General features: G+C 40.3%; 1 protein-coding gene across 2 annotated transcripts in view; it reads left to right on the plus strand.

Annotated features, from left to right (window-relative positions):
- Nucleotides 1–14,274, plus strand: part of AKAP10 (A-kinase anchoring protein 10) — a 96,841-nt gene that overhangs the window by 14,862 nt on the left and 67,705 nt on the right. For both annotated transcript variants that reach the window (XM_077163999.1, XM_077164000.1), the window contains exon 4: nt 1,029–1,583. In XM_077163999.1, coding sequence (XP_077020114.1) covers nt 1,029–1,583 — 555 coding nt within the window. The remainder of the gene's footprint in view (nt 1–1,028; nt 1,584–14,274) is intronic.

Raw genomic sequence — 14,274 nt, forward strand, 5'->3', positions numbered from 1 at the left:
TTAATTAAAAAAAAGTAAGTCTTACGAAATAGCAGAATTTCCTGATGTTGCTGAAACTAGTGTTTACAGAGATGCCCAGTGAACATTGACAATAAGACAGCAAGGGCTTCAGAAGAAATGATTCAGATATCGTGTTAAGAAAAGCCCTTTGTAAAAAATTGTTGAAGCTTCAATAATTTTTTTAAAAATGATCTTCTTTATGAACGTGCTGTGAAAGCAAAAAAAAAAAGATTTGCTTTTTTGTTTGTTCTAATAATTAGCTTATGTTGTAATTATAGCCTAAGGTGTTAAATATATGTTAAAATAAACTTGTTTTTATTAAGTTTAGTTTCTTTTTTTTTTTCCCTGAGATAAAATCCCAAAGCTACTATTTACATTCTCAGTTATAAAGAATGCTGAAAGTTTATAACATTGTTCTAGCTGTATCTTCACACACATACCCAAGTCTTCCTCAGGATGAGTTCCTAGAAGCGGAGTTGCTGGATTGAGAATCACGCAGATGGCTGAGGCTTCTGCTGTCAGTTACTGAATGTTTCTCCAAAACGCTTGACAAGTTTGCATTCTTATCAGTGGGGGAGAGTGTTGCCTATTTCCCTGCACCTTTCCCAGAACTTGATTTTATTTTTTGAAAAAAGCATCTACCACTTTGATAGGCAGAAATGTTGTCTTCTATTAATTTGCTTTTCTGGGATTTTTAATGTGGTTGAATAATTTTCATATTTTTAGTGACCCTTTTTCTTTCTTGGGACTAATATTGTAAATCTTTTTTTAGAATTTACATGGTATGAATTGCCATTAAAAGAGAGAGGGTAATGGGTAGCGGAGTATTTTTTAATGATTTAAATAATTTTGAACATCTGTTGAATTCTTTATTTAGAAATCAAAACCATAGTATTTCTAGTTCTGTAAATTGCTAGTAAGTAAACTTTTTTCAAGACCTCCAGTACCACTGTTGTTTAAAGGTGACTGCCTAATCTGACAATCTTAGATTATTTCTTACTGAACTAATTCTTTTGTTGGTCTTTTAGGCAGATCTTGTCTGGATTACCAAACTCAAGAGACCAAATCAAGTCTTTCAAAGACCCTTGAGCAAGTCTTGCATGATACTGTTGTCCTCCCTTATTTCATTCAATTCATGGAACTTCGCAGAATGGAACATTTGGTTAGATTCTGGTTAGAGGCCGAAAGTTTTCACTCTACAACTTGGTCCCGAATAAGAGCACACAGTCTAAATACAGTAAAGCAGAGCTCATTGGCTGAGCCTGTCTCTCCATCTAAAAAGCACGAAAATATGGTATCTTTTATATCGGATTCTCTTGACAAGCGATTGGAGGATTCTAGCTCAGCCCAATTGCTTATGACTCAATCAGGAGAAATTGACTTGAACAATAGAACTAAAAACACTCAGAACCACTTGCTGCTTTCCCAGGGATGTGACAGTGCTCATTCTTTCCATTTTGAAATGGCCAGAGCAGGAACTCATCAAGTTTCCATGGAAAACCAAGAATCCTCCAGACTTATAATAGCCAGTAGAAGTAGTCCTTCTTCTCCACTAAAAGAATTATCAGGAAAACTAATGAAAAGTAAGTATGTGATTTTCTTCTTTCTTTTTTTCTTGTTTTTGGATTTTTTTTGTTGTTGTTTTTTAAGTTAATTCACAAAGCAGAATAGAGATGGGGGATCAGAGATAAAGAATCATAATAATTTACTTTTCTCTCATAATCACTTAAATTTGGGGCAGTTTTAGAGAATGGAGTAGACTGGAATTTTGATTGGAATGCTTTCAATCTATATATCAATTTGGGGAGGATTTTCATGTTACTGTATTGAAACTTTAAATCCGTGAGCAGGGTATGTCTCGCCATTTATTTGGGTCTTCCTTAATTTATTTCATCAGCATTGTGATGTTTATGGCATACAGATTCTGTACATGTTCGTGTTAGCTTTGTAACTAATTGTTTTTTTTCCTTTTTGGTTCTATTGTAAATAGTACTGCTTTTTAAAATTTTGTTTCTAATTTTGCATTTCTGGTAGAAATATGAGTGATTTTTATGTGTTGAACCTTGTAGATTACTTGGGATTTTCTACATGGACAGTCATGCTGTCTATGAATAGGGGCAGTTTCATTCCTTCTTTCCAATCTCTATTCCTTTTCTTTTTGTTTTTCCTTATTTGTCTGATTAGGACATTGAGTACCATGTTGATTAGGAGTGTTGAGAATATATTCTTGCTTTCCAGTCTTAGAGGAAAATTATCTTTCATTATTAAGTATGAAAGTTAGCTGTGGGTTTTTTTTTTCTGCTACAAAGCATAAAGGCTTTTATTACTTTTTTTAATTATTAATTAAAGAAAAAAAGAAATTAACACAACATTTAGAAATCATTCCATTCTACATATGCAGTCAGTAATTCTTAACATCATCACATAGATGCATGATCATCATTTCTTAGTACATTTGCATCGATTTAGGAAAAGAACTAGCAAAACAACAGAAAAAGATATAGAATGTTAATATAGAGAAAAAAATAAAAATAAAAATAATAATAATAAAAAAAGGAAAAAGAAAAAACAAAAGACAAACAAAAAAAAAACTATAGCTCAGATGCAGCTTCATTCAGTGTTTTAACATAATTACATTACAATTAGGTATTATTGTGCTGTCCATTTTTGAGTTTTTGTATCTAGTCCTGTTGCACAGTCTGTATCCCTTCAGCTCCAATTACCCGTTATCTTACCCTGTTTCTAACTCCTGCTGGTCTCTGTTACCAGTGACATATTCCAAGTTTATTCTCGAATTAGCTGTGGGTTTTTAATAGCCCTTTATCAGGTTGAGAAAGTTCCCTTCTTTACTGGTTTGCTGAGAGTTTTTGTTTTTTTTTAATTATGAATGGATGTTGAATTTTGTCAAATTTTTTTTCTGTACCAATCGATATGACCATGTGATTTTCCTTCTTTAGTCTATTAAGATGATGGGTTACATTGATTACAGCTTTCAAATGTTATATCAGCCTTACATTCCCAGGATGAGCCCCACTTGCTTAGTTGTGGTGTATTCTTTCTATATGTTGCTGAATTTGATATTTTTTGCTGAGCATTTTTGCATCCGTGTTTTTGAGGGATATTGGTCGGTAGTTTCCCTTTCTTGAACTGCATGTTTCTGGTTTTGACCTCATAAGGGGAAGTTTTCCCTCCTCTTTTTATTTTTGGAAGAGATTGTGTAGAATTGGTGTTAATTCTTTAAATATTTTTAGAATTTTCAAGTGAAACTTCTGGGTTTGGAGTTTTTGTTTTTTTGTTTCTTCTCCAGAATGTTTTAAACTGAATTCAATTTCTTAACTAGATATAGGACTATTCAAGCTGTTTCTTGAGTTAGTTTTGGTAGTTTGTGGCTTTCAAGGAATTATTCATTTCTTCTAAGTTTGTTAAATTTATGGGCATGTGCTTGTGTATAGCAACTTACTGTCTTTTTAATGCCCCTGAGGTCTGTAGTAGTATCTCCCCTTCATTCCTGAGGCTGGTGATTGTGTCTTCTGTTTTTTTTCTTCCAGTCTTTTTAGAGGTTTATCAATATTTACAACAAACCAGCTTTTGGTTTAATTGATGTTCTTTGTTGTTTTTCTTTTCAATTTCACTGATATTTCTGCTCTATTATTTCTTTCCTCCTGCTTTCTTTAGGTTCATTTTGCTCTTTTTTCTAGTTTAAGCTGGGAACTTAGATTGCTGATTTGAAACCTTTATTTTCTAAGATGAGCATTAAATTTCTTTCCAACTACTGCTTTAGCTGCTTCCAACAGATTTTGATATTTTAAACTGAACAAAAACAAAAATACAATGTATTCAATGTTATAATTTTTGCTTCCAGCTGTCATATATAATTTAAACAACTTAAAGGGAGAAAAATTCTATTATGTTTACCCACCTAATATTGCTGTTCCCTTATTTCTGAAGTTCAAAGTTATCATTTCTTTTACTGTTTTGCTTCTAGCTTTTAGAGCAAGTCTGCTGGCAAAGAATTTTCCATTACTCTTTAAGAATTTCTTTCTTTCATTCTTGAAGTAATTTTCACTCCGTAGAGAATTCTAGGTTGATAATTCTTTTTTTTTTTTACCACTTTAAAACTGTTTTACTGCCTATTGGGCTGCACGGTTTCTGGTGAGATGTCTGCAGTCTTGGAATCATTATTGCCCGCTGTTTCTTTGTTGAGTGCATGGCCCAGAAATCGAATCTTAGTCTCCTGCATGGCAGGCAAGCATTCTACCACTGAACCACCCGTGCACCCTTGCCCTCTGTTCTAGTTTGTTAGCTGCCGGAATGCAATATACCAAAAACAGAATGGCTTTTGAAAAGGGGAATTTAATGAGTTGCTAATTTACAGTTCTAAGGCCAAGAAAGTGTCCCAATTAAAACAAGTCTATAGAAATGTCCAATCAAAGGCATCCATCCCGGGAAAGATATCTTGGTTCAAGAAGGCCGATGAAGTTCAGGGTTTCTCTCTCAAGTGGAAGGGCACATGGTGAACAGAATCAGGGTTTCTCTCTCAGCTGGAAGGGCACATGGTGAACACGGCGTCATCTGCTAGCTTCTTCTCCTGGCTTCTGGTTTCATGAAGCTCCCCGGGAGGAGTTTTCCTTCTTCATCTCCAAAGATCGCTGGCTCTTGGACTCTGCTTCGTGGTGCTGCAGCATTCTCTGCTCTTTCCGAATCTCCTTCATTCTCCAAAATGTTTCCTCTTTTATGGGACTCCAGAAACTTATCAAGACCCACCCGAATGTGTGGAGACATGTCGTCACGTAATCCAGTTTAACAACCGCTCTTGATCAAATCACATCTCCAGGGAGATGATCTGATTCCAGTTTCAAACATACAGTATTGAATAGGGCTTATTCTGCCTTTATGAAATGGATTTAGAGTAAAACATGGCTTTTCTAGGGAATTTACATCCTTTCAAACTAGCACACCCTCTGTTTAACACATTATTTTTCTCTGGTTGTTTTCAAAATATTTTCTCTGCCTTTTTGTTTTCAGTAGTTTGATTATGGTGTCAGGATATGAATTCCTTCCGAGTTTCCTTCTGTTTGAGAGTCACAGCTTCTTGAATCTTACTGTAAGTTTATGGCTTTAGTTTGGTTTCTGCCATTATTTCTTCAAAAATATTTTGGCACTGTGCTTTTTCTCCTCTCCTTTTTGGACTTTAGTCACATGTCTATCAGACCTTTGTCGTTGTTCTGCACTAAAGAGGCTCTCTCTACTTTTGTTCCAATTGTTTTTCTTTCTGTTGTTTTGATTGAAAATTTTCTATTCCTCTATCCTCAAATTCACTAATCTTTCCTTTGTATTTTCTGTTCTGCTTTTGAATCTTCCAGTGAAATTAAAATTTTGGTTATTGTATATTTAATTCTAAAATTTCCTTTGTTTCTTTTTATGTCTTCTGTTTCTCTGCTGAGCCATTCTTTCCATTTGTTTCAAGAGTCTTAGTCCTTACTTCTTGGAGGATGATTAAACCAGCTTCTTTTAAAAAAAAAATTTTGTTTTATAATCCTAGCATCTTTGTCACCTTGGGCCTGGTGTGTCTTGGTTGTTGTTTCCCTTGTGAGATGAGATTTTCTGTTTTTTTGTATTGGAATTTGGGATAGTATCTTAGGCAGTTTGACTTAAGTTATCTGTCTCAGGATTTTTAAATCCTGTAGAAAATATTTGAAGTTTTGTTTTAGCAAGCTGATGATCTAATTAGGTTCAGGCCACCAGTTCCAGCCAGCCTTTGTGGGGTGTGGTTCAGTGTCAGTTCAGTTGTCAAAGTCTTTGGATCCTACTTTTATGTGTGTCACCCAGTGGCCAGTCTGGGAGCTGGCCAGTGGTCCACCCATGCTTCCATTCTCAAAGCCTTTACTCCGCTCCTGTGGTCAGCTTCATGCTGAGTCCAGAGGTGAGCCTGGGAGCTCACATACAGTTTCATAAGCTGTCTTGAGCTTCCTCCTTTCCTCAAACTCTGTGATACTTTCTGGCTCCTAGGGAACCTCCATTGCTGGTTGTCTACCTGGAAAGCCAAATCTATAGTTTCCCCATGCCTCACACTTCTACAACTTTGTCCATCTCTGGCCAAACAGCAATAGATAATCTCCACTTCCCTCTCAGCTTTTGGTGCTTGCCTGGTCTCTGCTTCCCCTCACCCCATTGCTGCTATGCTGCTGCCTGGGAGCTGAGACAGAAAAAAACAAAATCCCAGGGGGTTCTCCCACTCTTTCTGTCCCATAGGAGTCCCCTCTTTCTGATCCTCAGACCAGAAATAAAGAACCTTACCTTGGAGCTCTTTGTGTCTGCACCTGGTGTGCAGGTTCAGATTTTGGGCTGCCTTTTGAATTCAGGCCAGATGATGCTGGAGAAACAAAAAATGGGAAACTTGCCGCCAGTGTGATAGTACTTCAAGCTCTGGTTTCTTTTGTCAGTTTGCTGCTACCATTTACTTTTCATGTACTCACCTGTTTCTTACATTTTGATCAGGGTTTACAGTTGCATTCTGTGGGAGAGAGGGCCATGTGTACTTACTTCATCTTTATCTACTCGTTAGGGTTTTTTTTTTTTTTTCATGAGCAGGCACCAGGAAACGAACCCCGGTCCCCCGCATGGCTGGCAAGAACTCTGCCTGCTGAGCCACCGTGGCCTGCCGTCATTAGGATTTTAAATCAAATTAAAAGATGGTTTTTATATGGATTTGCTTTTTTCTCTTAAAACGCAAACACATGAGGAGGATATTGGTTTAAACCCTGCCTGTTGTAGTGCCTATCATAATTACTTTCATTTATGAAAAACTTTTGAGCTACGGAAGGTGGTCGAATATTATTGGTAAGTAAAGCTTTTCTGGAACCTAGAAATTTCTGCTCTCTTGGTTCCAGCTCTCATTTTTCATGAAGATTGGAAAGTCTCTTGTGCCTGCTTGAAAGAATGTATCTGCCCTAGAAAAGCCATGTTTTAATCCTAATCCCATTTTGTAAAGGCAGCCATTTCTTCTAACCCCTATTCAGTCAGTACTGTATATTTGAAACTTTAATTAAATTATCTCCCTGGAGATGTGACTCAATCAAGAGTGGTTGTTAAATTGGATTAGGTGGAGAAATGTCTCCACCCATTTCAGGTGGGTCTTGATTACTTTACTGGACTCCTATAAAAGAGGAAACATTTTGGAGGAAGTGGGAGATTTTGAGAGAGCAGAATGACATAGCCATGAGAAACAAAGAGTCCACCAGCCAGAGACCTTTGGAGATCATACATTTCTTTTGAGTTCTTAATTTTGTAAGGTTTTAAGATATACTGATATTTTGTACTTATGTTTAAACAGATATCAAGGTTGGTTTATTTGGAGAAGTGGAGGTTAACAATATAATTTCCTCTTTGATGAATTTATTACTTTTGTACTGGTACACAGACTCTTTTAGGAATAGACTTGCATGCCATGTTCCTTGTGGAGTGTCATTCCCCTTGTTATGTTCTTCTCTGTCTTAAACTCTTTATCACAAGACTTCTTTCTTGCTCCCTAAAAAGAATTCTTGTTCTCAAGTTTTATCATTAAGATGTTACTAACAACTTGTCATGGTTAGGGACAGGTGTCAACTTGGCCAAGTTGTGGTGCCTTTTTGTCTGATTGGGCGGGTGCTGGCCTGTCTCTTGCAGTGAGAACATTTCATGGGATTGGGTCATGATCACGTAGGCTGCATCCACAGCTGATTCCATTTGTAATCAGCCAAAGGGGAGTGTCTTCTGCAATTAGTGATGCTAAATCTAATCATGGGAGGCCTTTTAGGGAGGACTCAGAGGAGACTAGTTCCATTCCTGCTTTGGCTGGTGAGCCTCTCCTGTGGAGTTCATCCAGGCCCTCCAGTGGGGTCATCGGCTTCGCAGCCTGCCCTGTGTGGATTTTGGACTCTACGTTCCTACGGTCACATGAGACACTTCTATAAATTTTATATTTGCAAGTGTTCCCTGTTGATTCTGTTTCTCTAGAGAACCCTAACTAATATATCTTGGTACCAGGAGTGGTTCTTAAGGAACAGAATCTTAAAAATGGGTTTTTATGAATGGTTTTCGACTCTGACTGGACTCAGAGACACTAAGGATTCTGATTTCCATAATCAGAATGACACTCCCAATCCATGGAGTGAGTTGGCAAAGGAGATAGTCAAAATATCATCATTCGATTCTCCTAATGCTTCGCTTGTACGAAGCCAGACTCTGGGGGATAATGTTTTTGACACCTTTACAGAGTTTTGTAGAAATAAGAGTTATAGAGATGTTGGTTGGTTGTTGTCAGATACACTGTCTACATTAACGGGTGAAAGGGATGGGCTTAAGGCTTCAAACGAGAAGCTTAAGCACCGTCTGAAAGATGTAGAAGTTTCTATGAGTATCCTGAAGGAAAATCTTATTTCCTGTAGCCGTAGACTTGAGATCTCTGAAAATCAGACTCAGAATTTTATTGTTAGAGTAGCAACTTTACAACGTAAACTGAAATCTCAGTCTTGCATGGTGTCTGCCGGCAGGCATTGATTGGAAAGGAGTGGGACCCTGAAAAATGGGATGGTGACATATGGATTGATAATGATGTTGGGGGTGAGGTTGAAACCCTAGGCCATGCTGAGCCTTCTCTAGATAACCCTGTAATAGTCTGCCCTGATAACATAGCCGCCCCACCTCCAGCCTGCCTTGAGGAATTGGCCACCCAACCTCCTCCTGAAGGGATTAGCCCTAGAGTTATTAATCCTGTTTCACCAGATGATGAAACTGCAAATGAAGGCCCTGAAGCAAATGGCTTGGAGGATATTTCTAATTCTTTTCATGACCCACCCCCAGCACCCCTCATTTCTTCTAGACCTATAACTAGACTAAAGTCCCAACAGGCCCCTAAAGGTGAGGTACAAAGTATCACACATGAGAAGGTACGTTATACTCCAAAAGAACTGTGAGTTTTCCAATTTATATAGACAGAAATCAGGGGAATATGTGTGGCAATGGATTTTAAGAGTGTGGGATAATGGTGGGAAAAATATAAGGCTGGATCAGGCTGAATTTATTGATATGGGCCCACTAAGCAGAGATTCTGCATTCAGTGTTATAGCTCGAGCAGTTAGAAAAGGTGTTAACAGCTTGTTTGGGTGGTTGGTTGAAACATGGATCAAAAGGTGGCCAACATTACCTGAGGGTGAAATGCCAGAACTGCCTTGGTATAATGTAGATGAGGGGATCCAGAGGCTTAGAGAGATTAGAATGTTACAGTGGATTTATCATGCAAAGCCTGCTCCTACACCCCAGGAATGTCCAGAGGATGCACCTTTTACCAGAACAGTGAGAAATAAGTTTGTGAGACTAGCACCACCATCCCTCAAGAGCTCTGTGGTTGCACTTCTCTGTAGGTCAGATATTACTGTAGGAACTGCTGTCACTGAGCTGGAATCCTTAAACACAATGGGGATGACAGGATCCTGAGTTGGCAGAAGCCAGGTGGCAGCACTTAATCACCAAAGACAGGGTAGACGCGGCTATTATAATAGACAACAAACTCAAAGGAGGCATCAAAATTATATGACACGCAGAGATTTGTGGCATTGGCTAGTAAATCATGGGGTGCCTAGAAATACAATAGAAGGGCAGTCTGCTAAATTCTTGTTGGAGCTGTATAAACAAAAGAGTTCTAGGCCAAGGGAACAGAAGTCTAACCAGAATTACAAAAACACAGAGTCATTGCCCCTTAATCAATTTCCAGACTTGAAACAGTTTACAGACCCTGAGCCCCTTGAATGAAGGGGAGGCCAGGTCCCTATGGGGGAAAAACCTGTTACACTGCCACAAATTTATACTGTTAACCTTCCTCTAAGTCTTCCCCAAGGAGACCGACGGCCTTTTACCAGGGTAACTGTGCATTGGGGAAAAGGAAATGATCAGATATTTCGGGGATTATTAGACACTGGTTCAGAAGTGACATTAATTCCAGGGGACCCAAAACGTCACTCTGGACCACCAGTCAGAGTGGGGGCTTATGGAGGCCAGGTGATCAATGGAGTTTTAGCTCAGGTCCGTCTCACAGTGGGTCCAGTGGGCCCCCGGACCCATCCTGTAGTTATTTCCCCAGTTCCAGAATGTATAATTGGCATAGACATACTGAGCAACTGGCAGAATCCCCACGTTGGTTCTCTAAGTCATGCAGTGAGGGCTATTATGGTGGGAAAGGCCAAGTGGAAGCCACTAGAACTGCCCCTACCAAGCAAAATAGTAAATCAAAAGCAATACCATATTCCTGGAGGGATTGCAGAGATTACTGCCACTCTTAAGGACTTGAAAGATGCAGGGGTGGTGATTCCCACCACATCCCCATTCAACTCTCCTATTTGGCCTGTGCAGAAAACAGATGGGTCTTGGAGAATGACAGTGGATTATCATAAACTCAACCAGGTGGTAACTCCAATTGCAGCTGCTGTTCCAGATGTAGTATCATTGCTTGAGCAAATCAGTACATCCCCTGGTAGCTGGTATGCAGCTATTGATCTGGCAAATGCTTTTTTCTCAATAGCTATTAGTAAGGATCACCAGAAACAGTTTGCTTTCAGCTGCAAGGTCAGCAATATGCTTTCACTGTCCTACCTCAAGGGTATATCAACTCTCCAGCCCTATGTCATAATCTTGTTTGCAGAGACCTTGATTGTTTCTGCCTCCCACAAGATATCACACTGGTCCATTATATTGATGATATCATATTGATTGGACCTAGTGAGCAAGAAGTAGCAACTACTCTAGATTTACTGGTAAGGCATTTGCGTGTCAGAGGATGGGAGATAAATCCAACAAAAATACAGGGGCCTTCCACCTCAGTAAAATTTCTAGGTGTCCAGTGGTGTGGGGCATGTCGAGATATCCCTTCTAAGGTGAAGGATAAGTTGCTGCATCTGGCCCCTCCCACAACCAAAAAAGAGGCACAACGCCTAGTTGGTCTTTTTGGATTTTGGCAACAACATATTCCTCATTTGGGTGTGCTACTCCGGCCCATTTATCGAGTGACCAGAAAAGCTGCTAATTTTGAGTGGGGACCTGAACAAGAGGAGGCTCTGCAACAGGTCCAGGCTGCTGTACGAGCTGCTCTGCCACTTGGGCCGTATGATCCAGCAGAGTGCTGGAAGTGTCAGTGGCAAATAGAGATGTTGTCTGGAGCCTTTGGCAGGCCCCTATAGGAGAATCACAACACAGACCCTTAGGATTTTGGAGCAAAGCCTTACCATCTGCTGCAGATAACTACTCTCTTTTTGAGAAACAGCTTTTGGCCTGCTACTGGGCCTTAGTAGAGACTGAACACTTAACCATGGGCCACCAAGTTACCATGAGACCTGAGTTGCCTATCATGAGCTAGGTGTTGTCTGACCCACCAAGCCATTAAGTTGGGTGTGCACAGCAGCACTCTATTATAAAATGGAAATGGTATATACGAGAGAGAGCCAGAGCAGGTCCTGAAGGCACAATTAAGTTACATGAAGAAGTGGCACAAATGCCCATGGTTTCCACTCCTGCTGCCACATTACCTTCTCTTTCCCAGACCAGAGCTATGGCCTCTTGGGGAGTTCCTTACAGTAAATTGACTGAGGAAGAGAAAACTCGGGCCTGGTTTACAGATGGATCAGCACAATATGCAGGTACTACCCGAAAGTGGACAGCTGCAGCATTACAACCTCTTTCTGGGGTGTCCTTGAAGGACACTGGTGAGGGGAAATCCTCCCAGTGGGCAGAACTTGAGCAGTGCAACTGGTTGTTCATTTTGCTTGGAAGGAAAACTGGCCAGAGGTGCATTTGTATACTGACTCATGGGCTGTTGCTAATGGTTTGGCTGGATGGTCAGGGACTCGGAAAGACCATAATTGGAAAATTGGTGACAAAGAGGTCTGGGGAAGAAGTATGTGGATAGACCTTTCTGAGTGGGCTAAAAACATGAAGATATTTGTGTCCCATGTGAATGCACACCAGAGGGTGACTTCAGCAGAGGAAGATTTTAATAATCAAGTGGATAAGATGACCCGTTCTGTGGATACCAGTCAGCCTCATTCCCCAGCAACTCCTGTTATTGCCCAATGGGCTCATGAACAAAGTGGTCATGGTGGTAGGGATGGAGGTTATGCATGGGCTCAGCAACATGGAATTCCACTCACCAAGGCTGACCTGTCTACAGCCACTGCTGAGTGCCCAATCTGCCAGCAGCAGAGACCCACACTCAGCCCCCGATATGGCACCATTCCCCGAGGTGACCAGCCAGCTACATGGTAGCAGGTTGATTACATTGGACCATTCCCTTCATAGAAGGGGCAGCGATTTGTTCTCACTGGAATAGGCACATACTCTGGATATGGGTTTGCTTTCCCTGCACGCAATGCTTCTGCCAAAACTACCATCCGTGGGCTTACAGAATGCCTTATCCGTCGTCATGGTATTCCACATAGCATTGCTTCGGATCAAGGAACACACATCACAGCAAATGAAGTGCAGGAATGGGCACATGCTCATGGAATTCTCTGGTCTTACCATGTTCTCCATCATCCAGAAGCATATGGATTGATAGAACGGTGAATGGCCTTTTGAAAACTCAATTACGGTGCCAACTAGGTGGCAAAAACTTGAAAGGCTGGGGTAATGATCTCTAGGAAGCTGTATATGCTCTGAATCGGCGTCCACTGTATGGTGCTGTTTCTCCCATAGCCAGGATCCATGGGTCCAGGAACCAAGGGGTGGAAATGGGTGTGGTGCCACTCACTATTACCCCTAGTGATCCACTAGGAAAATTTTTGCTTCCTGTCCCTGCTACCCTGAGTTCTTCTGGTCTACAGGTTTTAGTTCCAAAATGGGGTGTGCTTCCTCCAGGAGAAACAACATTGATACCACTGAACTGGAAGTTAAGACTGCCACCTGGTCACTTTGGGCTACTTATGCCTCTGGATCAACAAGCCAAGAAGGGGATTACATTATTGTCTGGGGTAATTGACCCTGACTATCAGAAGGAAGTAGGACTGCAACTACATAATGGAGGTAAAGAAGAGTTTTCTTGGAATATAGGAGATCCCCTGGGGCGTCTATTAGTACTACCATGCCCTGTGATTAAAATCAATGGAAAACTGCAACAACACAATCCAGGCAGGACTACTAATGGCTCTGAAACTTCAGGAATGAAGGTTTGAGTCACCCTACCAGGAAAAGAACCACGGCCAGCTGAAGTGCTTGCTGAAGGGAAAGGGAACATGGAATGGGTAGTGGAAGAAGGTAGTGATAAATATGAACTTCGACCACATGATCAGTTACAGAAACGAGGACTGTAATGCTGTTTTGTTCATGTTATACTATTTAAGTTGTAAGATATCAAGTTTAAGAATGAATGTTGCCCAAGGATTTGCACTCTATTCTGGAGAGATTTAATGTGTTTCCAGTTATATGCAGGACAGTTGAGTATTGTCAGGTAAAAGAAAAAAAAATGTGTGCTTATTTGTTTTCATTTGGAAATTCATTATGGTCTAAGGTGATATATATATAGGTGCCAAGTTGACAAGGGGTGGACTGTCATGGTTAGGGACAGGTGTCAACTTGGCCAAGTTGTGGTGCCTGTTTGTCTGGTTGGGCGGGTGCTGGCCTGTCTGTTGCAGTGAGGACATTTCATGGGATTGGGTCATGATCACGTAGGCTGCATCCACAGCTGATTCCATTTGTAATCAGCCAAAGGGGAGTGTCTTCTGCAATTAGTGATGCTAAATCTAATCATGGGAGGTCTTTTAGGGAGGACTCAGAGGAGACAGGTTGCATTCCTGCTTTGGCTGGTGAGCCTGTCCTGTGGAGTTCATCCAGGCCCTCCATTGGAGTCATCGGCTTCGCAGCCTGCCCTGTGTGGATTTTGGACTCTGCGTTCCTACGGTCACGGGAGACACTTTTATAAATTTTATATTTGCAAGTGTTCCCTGTTGATTCTGTTTCTCTAGAGAACCCTAACTAATACACAACTTAAAATAACAGAAAATGCAGTAGCTATACTGTATGGTAAACTTAGTCTCTCAACAAGTATTTATTAAGCACCTATTTTATACTAGGTCCCATACTAGATACCAAGTATGCAGTAACAAATGATACAAACAGCTGGGCATTCAGGAACGTGTTTGTCCATTGTACAATGTTTATAGTGTAAAGAATTTGTTTTATTATTTAAACTTTTACCTTTATATTTTAATTGCTTAAATCTAAATCTGCTACTTTGTGTGCCCTACAATGATC

Source organism: Tamandua tetradactyla, chromosome 6 (genome assembly GCF_023851605.1).
Source record: "Tamandua tetradactyla isolate mTamTet1 chromosome 6, mTamTet1.pri, whole genome shotgun sequence".
Classification (NCBI taxonomy): Eukaryota; Metazoa; Chordata; class Mammalia; order Pilosa; family Myrmecophagidae; genus Tamandua; species Tamandua tetradactyla.